Source organism: Procambarus clarkii, chromosome 63 (assembly GCF_040958095.1).
Source record: "Procambarus clarkii isolate CNS0578487 chromosome 63, FALCON_Pclarkii_2.0, whole genome shotgun sequence".
NCBI classification, from domain to species: Eukaryota; Metazoa; Arthropoda; class Malacostraca; order Decapoda; family Cambaridae; genus Procambarus; species Procambarus clarkii.
The window spans coordinates 13,990,824-14,014,989 of record NC_091212.1 but is presented as its reverse complement, the minus strand read 5'-3'; the positions used below and the strand labels follow the sequence as shown (position 1 = coordinate 14,014,989).

At 45.1% G+C, this 24,166-nt stretch overlaps 1 protein-coding gene across 2 annotated transcripts in view; it reads left to right on the top strand.

The window, feature by feature from the left end:
• The window catches only part of LOC138354479 (uncharacterized), a 25,991-nt gene extending 1,825 nt beyond the window's left edge, over positions 1-24,166 (top strand). The window contains exons 1-3 of one of the 2 annotated variants that reach the window (XM_069308751.1): positions 18,521-18,661; positions 20,673-21,391; positions 21,830-24,166. In XM_069308751.1, coding sequence (XP_069164852.1) covers positions 20,792-21,391; positions 21,830-22,180 — 951 coding nt within the window. In that variant the 5' untranslated portion in view covers positions 18,521-18,661; positions 20,673-20,791 and the 3' untranslated portion in view covers positions 22,181-24,166. Of the gene's footprint in view, positions 1-18,520; positions 18,662-20,672; positions 21,392-21,829 lie in introns of those variants that run through there. The other variant, XM_069308750.1, reaches the window with a different exon arrangement.

The window sequence follows — 24,166 nt, the reverse complement described above, 5'->3', positions numbered from 1 at the left end:
TTAATATTAAATGTAACAAGTACAATCTTGACTATCGGCATAATATATAAATAAACTTACAGGTGCCCTTACATATACCTCCTCACATATTCTCCTACTTTTGTGATGATACACTCAAAATTTTATACTTGTATACTATTCCTAAACTTTATATGGAAAGTTTTAAATATAAAGAATTTCTTTTTCAGTTATAATTAACAATAGAGATTTTATACAAAATTTGAAAATAACCAGTTACTTTATAATTTATTGAAATATTTCAGTTTTGTTTTATTAATTTTATAAAATTGTAATATCAATATAGCTACAGGTTACGTACTAATTGTAATTAGAAAACAATAAATGCTATTTACATGCTTGTCCTTCTACACTCTCAAGGTCGTCTGTGGTCGTGGTTTTCTATACAGCTTTTTGGGTAAACTCTAATATTTACAATATTTTAGTGCGATGCTGGCGATTAAGTGTATTTATGTACTATGCCGATAATCAGGAATATACTTATTACAGTTAGTATTAAAACGTACTGTCTATTCGGAGGATGGGCCGATTAATCCTACTGTTATAAATTTTCTTCTAACAACATCTTCCCTAGCAGGTTACCTTACCTTGAGGTTACCTTGAGGTGCTTCCGGGGCTTAGCGTCCTCGCGGTCCGGTCGTCGACCAGGCCTCCTGGTTGCTTACATCCGTCGCACAGTGGTTAGAATACCGGTCTGTTAACCTTGGGGTTCCAGGTTCGATTCTCGATCGAGTTAGGTTTATATGACTGGCGTGGATTTCGGAAGTGCAGAATTCATCACTCTACCTTCTGGCTTAAAAGTAGATCACAGTTACGACATTGGTGGTCCAAATTTGAGGCACCGGGGGAATGAGCTTATTGAGCCAGAAGGGCGGAAGTAAAATAAAGTTTGGGAATGGTTGCATTAAACTAGCGGAGGCTTTACGGGCTATTCATGCCCGTGCTACCTTTTGGGTGCCTTTATCAATCAATCAGCGGTGGCTGGAAGGTGGGTGTCTAGTAACTGCAGCTTTATGCAAGCGCAAATAAGTGAATACAGCACACACAAAGCCCAAGTGTGTGTGTGCTACGGTGCTTGTAGGTTCTGCAGCCGTGGAGGCTACGACTGGAGAATCTACAAGAGGCCGGACAGCAGGCTGGTGGAAAGATGACGTGGTCAACTCCCATGTCATCCACGTGGCGCTCTCGAGGGCTCAACCTTACCTTGAGGAGCTTCCGGGGCTTAGCGTCCCCGCGGTCCGGTCGTCGACCAGGCCTCCTGGTTGCTGGACTGATCAACCAGGCTGTTAGACGCGGCTGTTCGCAGCCGAACTCAACGGTGAGTCTGGACACTCCGTCCATGTACGTGGCAGCCCTCGCCCACACATTATTGGATTATTTAACGCGGGTGGTACACGTACAAGGGGACATAGGTGGAAGCTGAGTACCCAAATGAGCCACAGAGGGAGCCGGTGGCCGAGCGGACAGCATGCTGGACACGTAGTCCCGGGTTCGATCCCGGGCGTCGGCAAGGAACGATGGGCAGAGTTTCTTTCACCCTATCCCCCTGTTACCTAGCAGTAAATAGGTACCTGGGAGTTAGTTAGCTGTCACGGGCTGCTTCCTGGGGGGTGTGTGGGGTGTGGAGAAAAAAAATAGTAGTAGTAGAAACAGTTGATTGACAGTTGAGAGGCGGGCCGAAAGAGCAGAGCTCAACCCCCGCAAGCACAACTAGGTGAACACAGAGACGTTAGAAAGATTTTTTAGTGTCAGAGTAGTTAATGGAATGCATTAGGCAGTGATGTGGTGGAGGCTGACTCCATACACAGTTTCAAGTGTAGATATGATAGAGCCCAATAGGCTCAGGAATCTGTACACCAGTTGATTGACAGTTGAGAGGCGGGACCAAAGAGCCAGAGCTCAACCACCGCAAACACAAATAGATGAGTACAGGAAACAGCCTGTAACAGCTGTCTAACTCCCAGGTACCTATTTACTGCTAGGTAACAGGGGGTATCAGGATGAAAGAAACTCTGCCAGTTTTTGTTTCCGCCGACGCCGGGACTCGAACCCCAGAGCACAGGACTACGTATCCAGCGTGTTGTCTACTCACCCACCAGCGCCCCTTGTGTGTGTGTGTTTGCGTCTGCTGATAGTTTGGATGGTCGCCAAATAGAGACCAATTGCGACACATTGATGTGGGTGGGAGGGAGGGATTGTGGGAGAGAGGGAGGGTTAAGAAGGGAGGGTTAAGAAGGGAGGGAGGGAAGGTGGGTAATAGGGTAGGAGGGAGAGGTCCCCAGCGACTTATTGGATACTGATGGTTGATTATTTTTTTGTGGTGTTTTAAAACCCTTCCCTGTTCCTTCTCTGTTGAAGGTCTAGCCTGTTGGTACCTTGTATGTCTAAGTTCTTCCTTCGTCTGCTCACCTAGTTGTGCTTGCGGGGGGGTTGAGCTCTGGCTCTTTGGTCCCGCCTCTCAACTGTCAATCAACAGGTGTACAGATTCATGAGCCTATCGGGCTCTATCATATCTACACTTGAAACTGTGTATGGAGTCAGCCTCCACCACATCACTTCCTAATGCATTCCATTTGTCAACCACTCTGACACTAAAAAAGTTCTTTCTAATATCTCTGTGGCTCATTTGGGCGCTCACTTTCTACCTGTGTCCCCTTGTGCGTGTGCCCCTTGTGTTAAATAGCCTGTCTTTATCTACCCTATCAATTCCTTTGAGAATCTTGTATGTGGTGATCATGTTCCCCCTAAGTCTTCTGTCTTCTAGCGACGTGAGGTTTAACTCCTGTAGTCTCTCCTCGTAGCTCATACCTCTCGGCTCGGGTACTAGTCTGGTCGCAAACCTTTGAACCTTCTCTAATTTAGTCTTATGCTTGACTAGATATGGACTCCATGCTGGAGCCGCATACTCCAGGATTGGTCTGACATATGTGGTATACAAAGTTCTGAAAGATTCCTTACACAAGTTTCTAAAGGCCGTTCTTATGTTAGCCAACCTGGCATATGCCGCTGATGTTATCCTCTTGATATGAGCTTCAGGGGACAGGTCTGGCGTGATATCAACCCCCAAGTCTTTCTCTCTGACTCTTGAAGTATTTCATCTCCCAAGTGATACCTTGTATCTGGTCTCCTGTTCCCTACCCCTATCTTCATTACATTACATTTGAGTGTGTGTGTGTGTGTGGGTGTGGGTGTGTGTGTGTGTGTGGGTGTGTGTGTGTGTGTGTGTGTGTGGGTGTGGGTGTGTGTGTGTGTGTGGGTGTGGGTGTGTGTGTGTGTGTGTCAAAAAAATACAGTAGTAGTTAGTAACAGTTGATTGATTCACAGTTGAGAGGCGGGTCGAAAGAGCAGAACTCAACCCCCGCAAGCACAACTAGGTGAATACATCACTCGGTGAGTACACACACACACACAACACTGTGTGTGTGTGTGTGTGCACTCAGTGTGTGTGTTACTAGGCTCTTAGTTAGGTGGTGGTGTTGCTAGTGTACAATGTTACACACCTGAAGTGTTGCTAGTGTACAATGTTACACACCTGAAGTGTTGCTAGTGTACAATGTTACACACCTGAAGTGTTGCTAGTGTACAATGTTACACACCTGAAGTGTTGCTAGTGTACAATGTTACACACCTGAAGTGTTGCTAGTGTACAATGTTACACACCTGAAGTGTTGCTAGCGCGCGGTACTCATATAAGAACACAAACGCTGCGCCTCCTTAAAACTGGACGTGAGGTTAAAAAGATAAAAAAAAAAATGCGCCTTCACTCGAACGCACGTTCGTGCCCCCCCCCCCCCTGACGCTTCCTATAATTGGTAACCTGGGGCCAGATTCACGAAGCAGTTACGCAAACACTTACGAACCTGTCCATCTTTCCTCAATCTTTGGCGGCTTTGTTTACAATTATTAAACAGTTAATGAGCTCCGAAGCACCAGGAGGCTGTTTATAACAATAACAACAGTTGATTGGCAAGTTTTCATGCTTGTAAACTGTTTAATAAATGTAACCAAAGCCGTCAAAGATTGAGGAAAGATGTACAGGTTCATAAGTGTTTGCGTAACTGCTTCGTGAATCTGGCCCCAGTTCGTTTTCTCGATCCTACGGGCTCACCATAGCCCGTGCTACATGGACACTTCGTTCTGAGTAGCTAAATCTGAAACAACAACAGTTTTCTCGATCCACGAATAAAAATGCGATGGTTTTTGCCTAACCACACTCGTTCGAAACCCGGCACCTGGCCTCACCCACCCAACCATGACCTGCGGAGGCCGGCGTATAAAAAAAAGAAAAAATGAATATTTCGGCGTGTTAAATGTTATGTTGTTTTAGATTCAGCTACTCAGAACCAAGTGTCCATGTAGCACGGGCTATGGTGAGCCCGTAATTTTTTTAAATGTTAATATTTGTTGCATTTTAACGTTGTTGTTAAAGATTCGCTACCTGAAACAAAGTTCCAAGTAGCACGGGCTATGGTGAGCCCCTAACGTACATTTTAACGTATTCGTCGAACCCCCTAAACGTCTGACGTATTACTTGATACGACGGGTTGCAAGGCCGATTCATTGGACACGTCAATAACATGATGCTTAATGCTGTACTAATACGTCGCATTTGTAACGGAGTGGTCAATTCCATATACAAAATGTCGTATAACAAGAGTCATCTCTCTAATTTTTTACTTGCGTCCACGTTTGCTTACTGCGTGACGCAATGTGAGGTCCTCCTGACGCAAGTGGTCTATGGTCACTAGGTCTTGGGGCCCAGTGGACAGCGCTTTGGATTCGTAGTCCTGAGGTTCCGGGTTCGATCCCCGGTGGAGGCGGAGACAAATGGGCAAAATATTTATTTCACCCTCATGCCTCTGTTAGCAGTAAATAGGTACCTGGGAGTTAGACAGCTGCTACGGCGAGACCGTCGCTCTACCGTCCAGCCCAAGTGGTTGGACAAGATTCTTCAATCATAAAAGGAGAAACCCCTGAGAGTGGACATAACTCCAAGTCTGATCACAGAAGCCCAACGACAGCGGCATATGACATACTGACCAACGAGTATCCTTCAGAAACTTAAGTCCTGAAACCATCTTTGTCTAAGTTGATTGACAGTTGAGAGGCGGGACCAAAGAGCCAGAGCTCATCCTCCGCAAGCACAACAAGGTGTACTCACCTAGTTGTGCACCTTTCAGTAGTTTCAAAGCGTTATATGACAAAGAGTGCTGGGAAGACGGGATACCACGAGCGTAGCTCTCATCCTGTAACTACACTTAGGTAAATTACACTTAGGTGAGTACACACACTCACAGGGCCTCGCAGCTGAGTGGACAGTCCTAAGGTTCGATCCCCAGAAGAGGCAGAAACAAATGGGTAGAGATTATTTCACCCTGATGCTCCTGTTCACCTAGCAATAAATAGATACCTGGGAGTTAGACAGCTGCTACGGAGCTGCTTCCTGGGTGTGTGTAAGATAAAAATATATGTAGTAGACATAAAAGATGAAAAATAAATTGGTTTAGGAAGGATCCAAGAGGTAATAGTTCGATTCTGTAAATACATATAGTAAAGACCCACGTACACACACAGACCCACGTACACACACAGACCCACGTACACACACAGACCCACGTACACACACAGACCCACGTACACACACAGACCCACGTACACACATACCCACGTACACACAGACCCACGTACACACACAGACCCACGTACACACACAGACCCACGTACACACAGACCCACGTACACACAGACCCACGTACACACAGACCCACGTACACACCCATGATCACAACCTACAAAATCCTCAGGGGAATCGACCGGGTAAACAAGGATGAACTATTCAACACTGGTGGACGCGAACAAGGGGACACAGGTGGAAGCTGAGTACCCAAATGAGTCACAGAGACGTTAGAAAGAACTTTTTCAGTGTCAGAGTAGTTAGTAAATGGAATGCACTAGGAAGTGATGTGGTGGAGGCTGACTCCATACACAGTTTCAAATGTAGATATGACAGAGCCCAATAGGCTCGGGAATCTGTACACCAGTTTATTGACGGTTGAGAGGCGGGATCAAAGAGCCAGAGCTCAACCCCCGCAAGCACAATTAGGTGAGTACACAGCCCCACGTACACACAGCCCCACGTACACACACAGACCCACGTACACACAGTACCCACGCACACACAGACCTACGTACACACAGACCCACGTTCACACAGACCCACGTTCACACAGACCTACGTACACACAGACCCACGTACACACAGCCCCACGTACACACAGATCCACGTACACACAGCCCCACGTACACACAGTACCCACGTACACACAGACCCACGTACACACAGACCCACGTACACACAGACCCACGTACACACACAGACCCACGTACACACACAGACCCACGTACACACAGACCCACGTACACACAGACCCACGTACACACACAGACCCACGTACACACACAGACCCACGTACACAGAGCCCCACGTACACACAGACCCACGTACACACAGTACCCACGTACACACAGACCCACGTACACACACAGACCCACGTACACACAGCCCCACGCACACACAGACCCACGTACCCACAGGCCCACGTACACAGAGCCCCACGTACACAGAGCCCTTCGTACACACAGTACCCACGTACACACAGACCCACGTACACACAGACCCCACGTACACACAGACCCACGTACACACAGACCCCACGTACACACAGACCCACGTACACACACACCCACGTACACACAGACCCCACGTACACACACACCCACGTACACACACCCACGTACACACAGACCCCACGTACACACAGACCCACGTACACACAGACCCCACGTACACACAGACCCACGTACCCACGTACACAGAGCCCCACGTACACAGAGCCCCACGTACACACAGTACCCACGTACACACAGACCCACGTACAGACCCCACGTACACACACACCCACGTGCACACACAGACCCACGTACACACACAGACCCACGTACACACAGACCCCACGTACACACAGACCCACGTACACACAGACCCCACGTACACACCCACCCACGTACACACACACACGTACACACACACACGTACACACAGTACCCACGTACACACAGACCCACGTACACACACACACCCACGTACACACACACACACGTACACACACACCCACGTACACACAGACCCACGTACACACAGACCCCACGTACACACACACCCACGTACACACACACACGTACACACACACCCACGTACACACAGAATCATTCAGAACTTTGTATACCACATATGTCAGGCCAATCCTGGAGTATGCAGCCCCAGCATGGAGTCCATATCTAGTCAAGGATAAGACTAAACTGGAAAAGGTTCAAAGGTTTGCCACCAGACTAGTACCCGAGCTGAGAGGTATGAGCTACGAGGAGAGACTACGGGAATTAAACCTCACCTCGCTGGAAGACAGAAGAGTTAGGGGGGACATGATCACCACATTCAAGATTCTGAAGGGGATTGATAGGGTAGATAAAGACAGTCTATTTAACACAAGGGGAACACCCACAAGGGGACACAGGTGGAAACTGAGTGCCCAAATGAGCCACAGAGATATTAGAAAGAACTTTTTTAGTGTCAGAGTGGTTGACAAATGGAATGCATTAGGGGGTGATGTGGTGGAGGCTCACTCCATACACAGTTTCAAGTGTAGATATGACAGAGCCCGATAGGCTCAGGAATCTGTACACCTGTTGATTGACGGTTGAGAGGCGGGACCAAAGAGCCAGAGCTCAACCCCCGCAAACACAACTAGGTGAGTACAACTAGGTGAGTACAGACCCACGTACACACAGACCCCACGTACACACACACCCACGTACACACACACCCACGTACACACACACCCACGTACACACACACCCACGTACACACACACCCACGTACACACACACCCACGTACACACACACACACGTACACACACACCCACGTACACACACACCCACGTACACACACACACACGTACACACACACCCACGTACACACACACACACGTACACACACACCCACGTACACACACACACACGTACACACACACCCACGTACACACACACCCACGTACACACACACCCACGTACACACAGACCTCAACAAAGATACAAAAAAAAACACTGAGCATATAATTGACAGTCAACAGAGTGACTTAGCAAACAAGTTGAGCGATCGACCTTGAACGAGCATTACCCGGGCGGCCGCTTGAGCAGAAGCTGCTGGTGCGTCGGACTTGTGCGTCGGACTTGTGCGTCGGACTTGTGCGTTGGACTTGTGCGTCGGACTTGTGCGTTGGACTTGTGCGTCGGACTTGTGCGTTGGACTTGTGCGTTGGACTTGTGCGTCCTCACTGTTTAAGACGGGCAAGACAAGTCGGTCGAGGCTGAAAGAACTTGTTTGTGTGATATAAATATAATAAAGTTTGTGTGATAAAATCACAATAGCGTGATATATCATGTGAACAAATCCACAAGATGCCGTGGTCAGAGAGTCAGAATTCGGCTCAAAAATCACGCTCAGGAGTAAAATTTCCGACATTTCAGACATTTTGAAAACTGCAGGGGGGGTTTGGGCAAAATATGACCCATCACCGTTTTCAGTAATTGGCATATTTTCGGTATATATTCGATGAGGGTTCGAACCCGGGATGATCCCAGACGCTGCCTGGGATCATCCATTTACGACATCGGCGAGTAGTCGAAGTCATAAATGGCCAAACATTATATGGGTCTTTAGGTCTCTTGTGAGAGCGAAGTCTCTCACTTTGTCACGCTGACTTTAAGTGGCATATTGCTGAGCGTTGAATGTGCACTTGAGTAGTTACCTTGAGGTGCTTCCGGGGCTCAGCGTCCCCGCGGCCCGGTCGTCGACCAGGCCTCCTGACCACCTTTGAGAGGGAGGGAGAATAGGGAGAGTAGGGAGAATACCCCTCTGCATCCACAGTGCACGATGGGGAGCCCGTCAGCCGAGCGGACAGCACGCTGGACTTGTGATCCTGTGGTTCCGGGTTCGATCCCGGGCGCCGGCGAGAAACAATGGGCAGAGTTTCTTTCACCCTATGCTCCCTGTTACCTAGCAGTAAAATAGGTACCTGGGTGTTAGTCAGCTGTCACGGGCTGCTTCCTGGGGGGTGGAGGCCTGGTCGAGGACCAGGCCGCGGAGACACTAAAGCCCCGAAATCATCTCAAGATAACCTCAAGATAACGATGACTATCGCCCTTGAACAAATCCACAAGGGCCGCTTAAGACGTGTTTGGGATCCTCTCAGACGTAGATTCGAACCCTCGTCACGGCCCTTGTGGATTTGTTCATTGCCGTAGTTAATCTGACGGTGAAGTGGTTTAAAACGATGGTCACTAGGAGCCCTTACTATAGCGGCCACTCTGCTGTTCGAACAAATGATATATATTGTCCAAATCCAGTAACAGCCAAACCATGTATGAACCAGTAACTGGTCACACCTGTCAGCCAAGTAGTTTGGTATCCTTGTAGTTTAGTGTCCGTGGAGTTCTATTTATCAGAATAAATAGGAGGGTTGCTTGGGTTGTTATGTTTCTAGCTAGGTTAAAAGGTCAGGTTTTTGACGCAGAGGAACATCAAGAGAACACGGGCTGGTGTATGCCACAAGCAGTGTTGGTGTTGTCAGACTGGCCGGCATACTTGAGAGGTGGGACCAGAGAGCCGAAGCTCGATCTCCCTTCTCCCCCCTCCCCCGCAAGCACAACTAGGTGAGCACGGCACGGCTGGCATACCTGTGAATCCTTGCATCTAGATATTTGAATATTGCACCTACGTCTACTTTATAACGTGTTACTAATGGTATACACCGTTGCTAATGTGACGTTTGTTGACTGGGCTGCTGCAGGAGGTCTGGGGGGTCTGCTGTAGGTGATTGATTGATGAAGATTAAGCCACCCAAAAGGTGGCACGGGCATGAATAGCCCGTAAGTGGTGGCCCTTTTGAGCCATTACCAGTATCAAGAGCTGATACTGGAGATCTGTGGAGGCGTGACTGCACCCTGCGTGACGGGAGATGTCTCCCGGACCAAGTGGTGACCAGATGGTGTGCTGTAGGTGTTGTGGGTGATGCAGGTATGTAGTCTATGCTGCCAGTGTTGTGGGGTGATGCAGGTATGTAGTCCATGCTGCCAGTGTTGTGGGGTGATGCAGGTATGTAGTCTATGCTGCCAGTGTTGTGGGGTGATGCAGGTATGTCGTCCATGCTGCCAGTGTTGTGGGGTGATGCAGGTATGTAGTCTATGCTGCCAGTGTTGTGGGTGATGCAGGTATGTAGTCTATGCTGCAAGTATTGTCTGGAATATTGTCCTCTCCTCTCATATCCGGACGGAAGAGCAACAACTGAGGCTCTATTGTTAACTCTTAACTCTTGATAATGGTCTTATCACTTGATCACTTCCTACATTCCCTAATGGCTGATATAAGTGTAATTTTAAGATTAAAAAAGGGACAACAGACGTACTGATGATCCTCGTCTTGAAGGACCAGGTGATTGTGACCTAACAGCTCCGCACAAGAGTCCAACCACTTCACCTCGTTAGACCAATAAGGAACGTGGCTTCAATGGGAAAAACGACGCACAATGATGACGTTTAACAATACAATTTCTTCAGACTCCCCCCAAGCACACGACATAGCCTAATGCCTTTATTACGCTGAAAGGTTATAAACGACGCTTATAACCTTTTATCATTAAAAGGTTATAAACGCTATTTTTTTTATTTATTAAACTAAATAATTATTAAACGATAAAAATTGGCGTTTAATAAATAAATAAATAAACGCTTAAAAATTAAACGCTATTTTTTTTTATAAACAACAAGGCTATTTTACAACGTAAAAAAATATTTTACAATGTAAAATAGTCTTGTTGTTTATAAAAAAAAATAGCGTTTAATTTTTAAGCGTTTTATTTATTAAACTAAATAATTATTAAACGATAAAAATTGGCGTTTAATAAATAAACGCTTAAAAATTAAACGCTATTTTTTTATAAACAACAAGGCTATTTTACAACGTAAAATAAAATATTTTACAACGTAAAATAAAATATTTTACAACGTAAAATAGTGAACGATACGTCGTGTGTTTGCTAAGATGTAAACCGGTTTAGATGGGGCTTCAGAGGGCCTGAAAGGCGTCTTAAGCAAAGCGTATTATAATAAGGAAGCAGGAAGCGCAGCAGAGCTACATTGAACGACAGGTGAAGGGCAAGATGAAGAACGACGAGTGTGGGAACGTCAACATGCGTCTCGCTGAAGGATAATGGCGTACTCTGGTGGTCTCAGTTCACTCTCGGAGGGGTACAAATGGCCCGCTGAGTGCTTTGGCTGGCATTGGCCATTTCCTGGTTCGGTTCATGATGCCTACACCATCTATGGCCAGAAACGACCAAATGAGAGCATTTTATTTCACCAGCGATTACTCTCTGGTCGTCAGTTTGATTTTAGGGAAGGTCGTTGTGCTGCTGACCTCATGCTAGACCTCTCTCCTCAGTGCATGAGAGAGAGAGAGAGAGAGAGAGAGAGAGAGAGAGAGAGAGAGAGAGAGAGAGAGAGAGAGAGAGAGAGAGAGAGAGAGAGAGAGAGAGAGAGAGAGAGAGAGAGAGAGAGAGAGAGAGAGAGAGAGAGAGAGAGAGAGAGAGAGAGAGAGAGAGAGAGAGAGAGAGAGAGAGAGAGAGAGAGAGAGAGAGAGAGAGAGGGTGGGGATAGAGAGAGTGAGAGAGGAGAGAGACCCATTATGTAGACTTAGTCATGTATGTCCATTTCTCAACCCATCCTGTTTAGCTAGAACAGTTTGTAACTATGTAGACAATTCGTATATATATTAATGCAATGGACAATAAGAGAGTATAATTTGGCACAATTATCTTTATCCTGGAAAAAAATAAAGTTTAACACCAAACTGTAATATTCCTAGGCTTAGTATAGCACATATATGTACTATATTAGGCCTCAGATAGCGTGAATTAGGCCTAGGATGGTAAGGTTTAGTTTTATTAATAATATAAATACGAAACCATTTCCGGCTTGTCCAAATTCAGTAGCAACAATTTCTACTTTCTAGTTGTTTATTACGCCAATACACATACGATGGTCAATATTATTAATATAAGTTCTATCTAAACAAGAGGAAGAATTCCATATTTATCATGTAGACAAATAATATACTGTATATTAATACTAAATTTAAAAATCAGTGTAGTTTTACAGTGCTGAGGCACAACTGGGAGTAATTGTTCAATGCAAAAAGGAAATACTGTATTTAAATTTCATGTGCTGGAATGATCGAGGTGATGTCTCCAACAATGCACCACATGACGGCTCTCGTAACGCAGCTCAAGTCGTCGCTGCGTAAGAACCACTGGAGACATAGGTACGGAAGCACACAGCCAGATTAAAGCTGTATCCCCTGGTGCAGAGCGCGTGAGCCGTTTAGAAAATAGTGACCGACCTCTTTAAATCTGACCGGTGGAGACACATAACCCATAGTGAAGGAAACAGATCCACGCAGCCCCCTAGAACTGCATTCTGAACTGTATTCAGACTGTAAGACTTGTATCATGCTGAACCCTATGTTAAACCCTATGGATTAGATGTGTGATGTATTTTTTTTTACATAAGGAATGCTACAAGAAGCCTATCAAGCAGAGAGGCAGTTAGGCATGATGATTTTCTTGAATACAAATATGTTCATGCTGCTTCGGTCATGGAGAGCATATTAATAGTCGTAATTATTGTTTAACAACCAGTTCGTACCCACCAGGATCCTAAAAATATTCATCCTTCATTACAAAAAAAAATAAATGTCCCAACATATCTGAAAATAGGTTCATAGTAGAAAGAACGTAATGATAATATTAATAGTAATTTTTATTTAGAAAATATTCAGAATTAGCAATGGTTAATTAGTTGTTACAGAGGATGTATTATTTAATAAAGGGAGGCACTACGGGCTCACCATAGCCCGTGCTGCTTGGAACTTTGTTCCAGGTAGCGAATCTTTAACAACATTTAATAAAGTCATTAATAAGTAAGAGGGAGCAATAAACCGGGAAGACTACGTTACACCGTCAAAGGTCCATAGCAGTTAATGCAATGTTATTAAAAGTAGTTTACACTACGATACTAAATGGAATGATAAATGTATTTAAGGGATCAGCATTACAATGAAGACGTCCTAATACAGAAAAGGTCAGGCCTATTGCGGCAGCGTTTTTATTCATTATTTTTTTATTATTTTCTACCACAGACGTGGCCACACATTTACAATGCTAACCAACATATATGCATGTTCTGTCCTCCATGGACAGGGTTAGAGATTTGTTAAACATATAATTCAGTGATTTATTGAACATATGGACGGTTTAAGGATTTTAAGGGATGCAGTCTACCTCATCTACATCCTGACAGGATACATTTATTCACCCAAAATCCAGAATTAGAGCATATTTAGTGCATATATTTTTGCCTTAGAGACATACGCTGACTGAGTCTGTCTCTCAGGTAATACTGGAATTATATCAGGTCGTACTGAGGCTGTAGCGACAAATTCTCTCCAACAACAAAAATAGACTCTGCCTCCTTATCTTTATCTAATCTTTTTGTCCTGATCAATATATCTTGGCCATGTTTATATTGCTGCATCACTCATCTTCCCAACTCATCGACTCATCTTTCTCGGATTATTTGCTTTCTGTTAATCTGTCTATTGACAGGATTTTAGTCTGTGTCGTAATGGTCAGTCTTAGGTGTCATAGGTCTGTTCACTATGCAAGTCTAGGTTGTAATTTAAGTGTCATCTGAGTGATTAAATGCTTCTTTCCCACAGTAATCGTTGCTATGGAATTAATTTTGCCCGAAACACTATGCGTGCTAGTGGCTTTACAAGAATGTAAATTCAACTTAATTTCTATGTTAACCCCCAATGTACCTTTTTGTATATAAATAAATAAATAAATAAATAAATAAATAAATAAATTGTGCAACATGTAATCATTAAGATTACATGTTTTAATGCTATTATAACTTGTTCCAGTTTAAATTAATATTCGACATGTTTTTATTAATCGAATTATTGATGTATAGCCATTTATGAATGCACTGTTATGAGCAGGTTTTTTTTACTTTTAATTAGTTTTATTGACCATCTTTGAAGCATATTTGTCGTCAGTCGAACATGTACATGGGATATAGAGGTGTTTGGCCCAGCAGAAAGGTATCCATCAGATAAGACACCTGTTACCAGCCCACCTGACCTGGTAATTAGACCGTCGTAAGTCATGTGGTTGTAAGATAACTGGTTGTAGCTACCGCTAATGACTGTGGTTATAAGATAACTGGTTGTAGCTACCACTAATGACTGGTTGTAAGATAACTGATTGTAGCTACCACTAATGAATGTGGTTGTAAGATAACTGGTTGTAGCTACCACTAATGACTGTGGTTGAAGATAACCGGTTGTAGCTACCACTAATGACTGTGGTTGAGGATAACTGGTTGTAGCTACCACTAATGACTGTGGTTGTAAGATAACTGGTTGTAGCTACCACTAATGACTGTGGTTGACGTTAAGCGCACACATGACCCCATTCGCACTACTATAAACCCCCACGACAGACTGCGCTTATGTAATACAATCTCTGACGTGGAAAACATTAATAATACATGAACGAGCTACCTATACCAGCTACGCAAAGATTTTATAATTTTCACGTGAGATATATTATTATTAGGGTGGATAATAATCCATCTCTGAAGTCCACTACAATGTACGTAATTACCTCTCCACCCCCCCTGAGCAGGTGTGTGGAGGAATACAGCTCCATTGTGACAAATACAGCCTAGTAATAGTCAGTTTTACAGTGAATGTGGTCGGCGGTCACCAGGATTCATTCTACCAGGATTGTTGTTGTTTTTAGATTTAGCTACTCAGAACGAAGTGTCCATGTAGCACGGGCTATGGTGAGCCCGTATTCTACCAGGATCACGGTAGTGTTTGTATAAGATCACCTCGTCAGGTGCTTCAGTATCACTCCATCAGGGGTGCTTAGCGCGCCCTAGAGAGACAGAGAGAGAGAGAGAAGGAGAGCACTCCATTATCATAACTGATATTTATCGGCCTCATGGTTAATTCTTAGCACAGTGCTAGTGTTCGTGGCCTTGGTCAGAGCCACCAGGTGAGGCCCCGCCGTGGCCAGCGCCAGCAAGGAGGGGTGGAAGATGATGCTGTAATACAGAGGGTCCTTACAATGCAGTTTCCCCTACCCTACCCTACCCAGCCTGCGCCTGTGTCTTAATGTCTTATAACACACATGTGAAGAACCTCTCACACACTCACAGCTCCCTGACAAGAGGGAGCCAGCTTAGCTTAGCTGCCAACACCCACACATCGTGTCAGCAAGGCGGACAGCCCCGCCTGCTTTCATACCTCTCACTGTATTTCCCACTTCTATACTTCCCTTCACCTATGCCTCTCCTTCCTCTTTACTCCCCACATAACTCGTTCCACTTAGGGACGGGCAGCGCCCTAATAATATTATCAAGGAGATACACTATCACTTGTGGGTGTGTTGTCTCCAAGTACACTTCAGCCGTCACACCTGGACACTAAAACAAGCTAAACAAGACAATAAACAACTTCATACCGTAGTTTGGAAATTAGTGAGTGATTAGGATCCGACAAATAAAGACAAAATCAAGAATTGATCAATAGAATATTAAATGAATGAATTGAATAAGTTTGTCAAATAATCTTTGTAATTATACAGTATTTCTGACTCTTGTGCTGACCTTCCTAAATAGCTTAAGTGGTTAGGTTAGGTCAGTTTTGTTGAAGTGACTCTGATCTAGCTTATCTGACACCGTACTCGCAGCCCTCACACCCACACACGCACTCACGCTCTCTCACACCCACACACACACACACACACACACACACTCATGTCCCTCACACCCACACACACACAAACTCATGTCCCTCACACCCACACACACACACTCATTGCCACTCACACCCCCAACACACATTCCTGTCACCCGCACACTTCTCATTAACAACCCCCCCCCCCTCTCTCTCTCTCTCTCTCTCTCTCTCTCTCTCTCTCTCTCTCTCTCTCTCTCTCTCTCTCTCTCTGTCTCTCTGTCTCTCTGTCTCTCTGTCTCTCTGTCTCTCTGTCTCTCTGTCTCTCTCTCTCTCTCTCACACACCCACACATATTGTTACTGAACCGTTGTTGTTGAAGATTAAGCTACTGGGAACAAAAGTTCCAAGTAGCACGGGCTATGGTGATCCCGTAGTGGACTTACCTGGCACAGGAGCGGGGATGTAACTGGTATATTGGGGTTGTTGTTATAGATTCAACTACTCGGAACAAGTTCCAAGTAGCACGGGCTATGGTGAGCCCGTAGTGGACTTACCTGGCACAGGAGCGGTGCTCCTGTATATTGGGGTGTAACTAACTTTTTTCATAGACTGATGAGTGATGAAGAGTAAGCCACCCAAGAGGTGGCACGGGCATGAATAGCCCGTAAGTGGAAGATTTTTGTTTTGTTTTTAGAAAATGTATAGTACGCTGAGGTCGCATTTAATTGTCATGCTGCTATCGCGCGGGAGGATACTGCTTGACAGTATTTATGAGGGTCTCCAGCTGCTGGACACCTTTTTGACCAGGCGAGTGGCAGTGTTGATGGATTCATGAACTCTTAAAGCTCTTCTAAGGTCGTTGGTTGCTTCACATTCCAGGAGATAGTGAAGTAATGGCTTTTTTGTGACAATTTGGCAGAAGTTGCATTCTCTCTGTCGGGGTTTACCAATCTCGCAGTTGCATCTGTAACCTAGACGTAGTCTATATAACGGAACTGTTATTTCCCTGTGAATTCATGTTCAAGGATATTTAACCTTTGTAACTTGGTGGCCTGATTACCATATTGCAGAGGGCGAATCTTATGCTATTCTCTGGTGTAGATAGGCTTTGTTGAGGTGTGAGTGTTTTTTGGTGATGATGTTTTTTATGTTCTTTAGGCTGGGTTGAATTGTTTTATGTATCACTGGATGACGAGTTGCCATTTCAGCAATATCATCGGTTTTTTCATTTAATGGGATTCCAACATAGGATGGGATCCAGTTTAGGGTGATGTTGAAGCACTTTTTCATACTTGTTACCTCACTAATATGCCTCCTGGTCGCCCACGGTGGCTCACGAGACACGCCAACGTGGCCGAAATGATGAAGCAATTGTAACTTCATTGGTTCAGTCACCCCCTTTCACCATCACTAGATCTCTCAAGTATCATCGTTTTGCTCTCTGTCAGCGCTTCCTTCCTTTCTCCGTCCCTCCCTCTTCCCTTCTCTCTTCCACCACCCCTCTCCTTTTCCCATCCCTCTCTCCCTTCATCTCTCTCGCAAAACACTTTATTATGTGTTTTAATTCCTTCCGTCACGTTCATGAGTAAGAAAATAACCGATTATAAGAAAGAAAACGGGGTTAATCAGCTCTAAGGGAAACAAAAGCAAACGAGTACAACAAATCCTCGAAATAAATGACAGCACCTACATCGCCTGTGGAGGGAATGTACACAGTTTGGAGGGAGCAGAATATGAAGACAGTGTTTGACCCGGGAAACTCATAACGCAAAGGCACACAAATTTTGTTTTGTATGCTTATGTAGTGGCCACAACGAGTAGAGGTAAACACACATTTGACAAAGTGGGAGCCATAACTCGCAGATATTGTACAATTTCAGAAGGACAATACCAAGACCACATAGATGGAAGGTAAATGCACAAAATAGCCAAAGGAGTATTCGAAGGAACTTGTTTAAGAGTCAGCACAGTGAAGAACTGAAATGAAGTAGGTAGAGAAGGTCTAGTGAAAGATTACAATTGCCGATACAAATCAGATTGGACAACCTGAAGGGTGGACCACTACACCACTCCAATGGAAGGTTATGAGTACACGCACTCAAGCTTTGCCCCGAGTACCTCCAGCTTGTGAGTGTCCACAGACCAGTTCCTATCAGCAGCAGGGGGGTGAAACAGGTATCATGTATGTTATTGGAGCGAGGGATCGAGGCCTCCACCCCACATTCCCTCTACGTACTCAATGAAGCACTCGACAGTACTCCCAACCACTCGCCTCTGACGTCACGCGTCCTCCCTTTTGTTAACCAATCAGAAGAAGCCTAGCGCCCAAATGATATCTGCCTTTGCTTATCAATAACACTCGATTCATGCCTAAAAAACCACAGTATTTCATAAATGTTCTACCCCTGACGTAGCTTTTCCATCTCGTCAGGTAAAGTTGAACAAAAAGGAGTCTTGTGCCTGACAAGCGCGGTCAGAATGAACGCCTAAGGAGCATTTAGGCATGAGAGATGACGGGAGGGAGGAGCGGTATATGTGAGGTGAACGCAGCTCTCAGCCCCTCACAAGACGAGAGGAACCGGTGCCTCTACCAGGAGCCTCGCACCAGACAGCCTATACAAGCCAGTGCGGCTACCGGACGATACTTGTTGAGCGGCTCTGTGTGCGTTCTGTAGCTGCCCGAATGTGACAATACTCCCTCTGCTAGACACCAGCCTGGCGGTGAGGATGGTGGCCGTGTAGTGGTGAAGAGTGTGTACAGGGAGGCCATGTGATGATGACCATAATAGTGCTGTTATGAATGTGATGGTGATGGTATATGACGCTGTCAACGTGATGGTGACCAGGAGTGTCTTTAAAAACACTGACGATAAAAAAAAAACTTGTGCGCTAGGCTGCCAGACGTGCGACGGTGTAAGCAGAGAGCCTTGTTACCCATCGTTTAGTGTGTGATCAATTACCAGTACTCAGTGGAGGGGAGGATACTCACCCCATGCACCCGTTGATGTAATCAAGATCTTATTCCGTCACTTATTAACATGTAATTGAGGCCAAAATGCGAATCAGTTCTTCAAATCACCATCAGATTGTTGTAACAGAGACACCGGTGGTGAGAAACTCAGGTGTCAGGCTTTTGAAATCAAAGAAGCAATACGCAAATGGCTGAAACTTGGACGTGCCCGATACGCTGTTTGTGTGCGTGTGTGTGGGCGTGCGTATGTGTGTATTGGTGGATGAGTCTTCGACGCAAGTGTGGTACCTCTCCTTCCTGAGTCCTGTCTATGGAACACAGCATAGAGTCGAATTTGTGAGAGAGTTGAAACGCAGATTTACGCATGCCAAAGCAAAGTGTGCTAATGTGTATATATCAACAAAGTATACAATACTAAACAATACAAATAATGTTTGGGGTTTGGCTTGGTTTGATATATTTATATTTTATTTTGTTTAGTTATCAGCAAGCTTGGTGATTGATAGCGTGTTTTGTGTTGCTGCCGTGTGGGTGTGTACCTGCTTGGACTGTTGTATGGCAGTGTTGCTTCTTCCTCCTCCTCACTTGTGTGGGATACACAAGGAAAAACATGTGTTGCTGTGGTTGTGTTTTTTGCTTTTTATCAGTATTTTTTGTGTTGTGTCAGTGTTAGTGTTGTTCTGTGTCAGTGTTGTCTTTTGAATGTTAATGCTGTTATTTGGTGTTTATTTGTCATGTTTTGTGAGTCATTGATCATATTTTTTGCGCGAAATGTGTTTGTAATGGGTCAGTGTACAGTATGTGTTCATGTTGTTGTGGTTTGTGTTGTTTGTTGTGTGTTCACGGTGTTGCTTGAGTGTTGGGTGTATTTTGTGATGAGTTGTATCAGTGTATTTTTTATGTATGTAGCTTTTTATTTCAAATGTTATTATTTGTTCAATGATTGTGTTTTTGTTGGCTAAAGGTGCTTTTGTTTGCGTGTTTGTTCTTAGTTGGAAACAAGTGTTTTTCTTTGGTGTCAGTGTGGTTGTGTTGTTAGTGTTGTTGTTGTGGTGTCAGTGTTGTTGTTGTAGTGTCAGTGTTGTTGTGGTGTTCGCGAAGATCGACATACAGCACTGATCCTTGAGGTACTCCACTCGGTACTGTTCGCCAGTCTGATTTCTCGCACCTGCCTGTTACTCTATGGCTCATGTGTGTGTGTGTGTTTGTGTGTGTGTGTTGTGTAATAGTGCGGGTACTTTATCCTAAGTGGATGCTGCGGCGGGGCGGCAGATGGTCATCTCGTGGTGATGCTGCAGGTGTTGTTGTTGTTGCTCTGGTTCAGTCTTTACACTCAGTCATCTCCAGTTCTCATGTGTTTTTCACATTTATCTCAGTCTTCCTCTTTCTCACCTAATTAAAGAAAGATATAACAGTTTCGTAAGTCGTTCTGCAAAGACGTAATTAACCCCTGGCTCAAGTAATTCGGTGATTTTTTCACCCTGAACAAATGACTAGAATGTATAACAAGAAGTAATTTGAGTTAATAGTCTCGGGTTTTGATGAGTTTTAGTATGACTATAAAATATATTTATTAATATTGTATTTTTAATTGGTGACTGTTTATAAAATATTTTTGACCACAAACTACAAAAGTACATAAATGTTATGTAAGTAAGACTGTAATATTTAAGGCTGATCAGTTTTATTTGTAATAAACACTGAAAACTAAATAATTGGAAAACGAGAGACATAATATCTTCTTTATCTCTTTGTCTTTAGGTTGTCTTACGTGTTTAAGCATCTTCTCAGTTGTCACTGCGTCAGCCTTGGGTAGTCTGTCACAGCACCAACTACAGTCGCCTCTGCCATATCTGGCAGCAAACCTTCCACTCTGAACCATGACGTCGTCTTGCGTGCCTCCCAAGAGTGGTTCCATCCCTCCAGAGGCCCCGAGCCTTCGCCACGACCACAACGGCAACGACGACAACGGCGACACTTCAAGCGACTCTGATTCCATCTGTACATGTGCGTCGAACAGCACGACGTCTCTGGACGGCTCTCCAGTCAGCAGAGACGTCGGCAGACTGGATCAAAACACAGAGTCTTCAGTATCCCCAGTTGCCCCGCCATCAACTGACACTCAAGCAGCAACCCAGACGATAGACAGTAATGGAAATCCTCATTTAGTGATATACATTTCCCCTCCAGTGGTGGTGCCGGCGAGAGAGTGCAACATATGCAACAACTGCCGCAAACAGCAGCAGGGGTTGCTGGAACACCTGTGGCTGGGTGTGGTTAAGATCTGCGAGTTCTGTCCGTGGGTCGTCGGGTTCGTCATCATCTACTACTGCTTCCACTGGTGGGGCGTCGGGCCCGGGTTCTCTGCGTTTCTCTTCACAGTTGGTGTGCACGCAATGATCCGCCTGGTGAGGACTCACGGGGCCCTTGAGTGCTCTTCCCTCCAAGTTCCCGAAGGCCACCTGGAGAGTAACAGCGTGGTGAGTGTCCTTGTTCTTCCTTGTTCCATTCCTGTTCTCGTACTCAAGTTCAAGTACGTTTATTGAGATCATAAAGTACATCTCGAAAGGATAGAGTAACTTAGGTTATTTCTACTCTCTAAACCCTCCCTAACGCTTAATAAAATATGTTTTTATTGCCTTTCACTTTCAACGTTTCAAATCTTACGTTCTTAAGCTTTTAAAAAAAACGGGAAATTTTTGAAGTTCCATGTTATTGTTATTATATTTAATGGCGACCTCTTTCTTCGTTAATTATCGTTGTCGGGGACAGGAAGCCTTGGACAGGAACTTCTTATTACGCTGAGAACTAATTTATGCCGTGAAAGCTCTCCGAGAAAAAGTGATATATCTGAAAGTGTAAGTCATTCAGTTTTTAAGGGAGTGTAACACTTTATCTTGCCTCCTCCCCTGCTGCAGGAGGAGAGAGTCGCTGCTGAGAGCAGGGACCAGCGGCAGGCCCGGCAGGACGCCACCCACGAGTCTGCCAACGAAAAGCCTCCGTCATATGAGGCTGCCTTGGTGAGACCTCCTCCGTACGACCTCTACTACCACCTGAGCCCAGCCAAGCCGCGCGACCAAGCGCTGGTCAACAACTTGGAGGGGGGACTCCTCAAAACAGATTTCCTGAGCCTTCCCAGCCTGGTGGAGGGCTCCAGGGTAGTCAGACCCGAGGACGACGACGCCTCCCTCCCATCCTACCAGGAAGCCATCATCAGACAGTCTTACAGGAACGAGACCTTTCCGGTGGAGAATCAGGGCTATGACTGAAGCATCTCATTCACGTCTCGTTTAGCCACAGTACGTGTTCCTCTCGTCCAGGGGAGAAGTATTCAAGAGTGACAAGAAATGATCTTAGTTGACAGTACAGGAATGATGCTCTTGATCTCTTAGTCTTGGGTACCTGAGTTCACTGTCCTGCCGCAGAGAGGAAATAAGGATAATCAGTTCACAATGGTAATGAGCAAAAGTCCTGCCTTCTCCTGCACCCTCGGCGGCAATGCTACTCTGAGGGAGGTAAGGCTTTGAGGTAAAGTTCTCTCTTGGTGTTAATTTGTAAATAAGCAATGCTTCTTTGACTTGTTTTACTTGTTTAAAGCCATATTTATTGAGATTCTGTACAGTTGTAATGAATTAAGTCGGAAAATAAGTCATTGTTATAGCATTCGGGATTTCAGAAGAATGATAATCATGATAAATTAATACAAATCGGCAAAAAACAAAGAGGACGATAAATGTAAGATAAGAAATGATGGCGTCCAGAAGAGATACAAGGGAAGCCGTAGGGGTGACTTCACACCGGCCACAGTGCCAACACCACAGTATGTTAGGGACACACCGTCATGGTAGTGCCTGCTTGGCACCCGTTATCTCATTCTACTAGGAGTAAGCCGTATTTGCTCAATGCCTTATGCCACTGTTCCGTCCCTGGAAGGCTGGAGAACTGTAAATATGCCAGCCAAGTAGATGTTTGAGTTTGTCCTTATCAGACGAAAGAAAACGGAAGAAAGAGAGGGAGAGATGTGGGAAGCGGGGAGTAAGTGGAAGCCAGACTCACCTGGATCTATTAGATACGCATTATATGTAATTATAGAGTCAAATGCTTCCCCTAACAGTTGTTAGGGAAACTGCGTATACATTTTCCAGCAGCAGCAACATGGTCACACTGGGGGTTGAGGGACACCAGCACCACAGGGACAGGGACGACTATGGTCACATTCCTAGAGCGCTTCTCCGGCGAACAGTGTGGTCTTGCATGGTAATATTGGTGATGTAAGTGGCTTAATCCTGTGTGTGTGTGTGTGTGTGTGTGTGTGTGTGTGTGTGTGCTGAATCGAGGTATTAGCTCTTGGATCCCGCCTTTCTAACTGATCTATTTTTTCCCTCTGTTCTTCTCACTGTATATATTTCCTCACATGCGCGCACACATACACACACACACACACAAAGCAGCCCGTAGCAGCTGTCTAACTCCAATTTATCTGTTTACTGCTAAGTGAGCAGGCGCATCAGATGGAAGAAATTCTGCCCATTTGTTTCTTCCTCAACCGGGAATCAAACCCAGGCCCTTAGGACTACGAAACCAGAGCTCTGTCAACTCGGCTGCGAGGACCCGTGTGTGTGTGTGTGTACATACCTAGTTGTGTTTGCGGGGAGATTGTATTGTATTGTGTGTGTAATTACCTAAGTGTAGCTACATGATGAGAGCGCTCGTAGTGTCCCGTCTTCCCAGTACTCTTTGTCGTATAACGCTTTGAAACTTCTGACGATTTTGGCTACCCCCACCTGCTCACCTAACTTGTTCCAACCGTCTACCACTCTGACAACTTTCTAATATTATTTTCGGCACCTTTATTTCCTTTGCTTGAATGTGTGTCCATCATATATTTCTTGCCTATAGTAGATGATTACTGCCTGGATGACGTCCCTTTTTGATGAATGACATCAAGAAGAGACGTCATGATGGTCTACGATATGATAACTCTACACGTACACATGTGTGAATGTGGAGAGTTACGGACACCACACACCACCCTACGGACACTACACATCACCCTACGGACACTACACACCACCCTACGGACACTACACATCACCCTACGGACACCACACACCACCCTACGGACACTACGCATCACCCTCACTAACACGCCCACTAAAACATCAAAGTATAAAATGTGTTTTGATTTAAAACATGAGGATTGGAAACAGTGTTGCTGGGGAGAAGAAGCTCAAGAGTAAATTATGATTACAAAA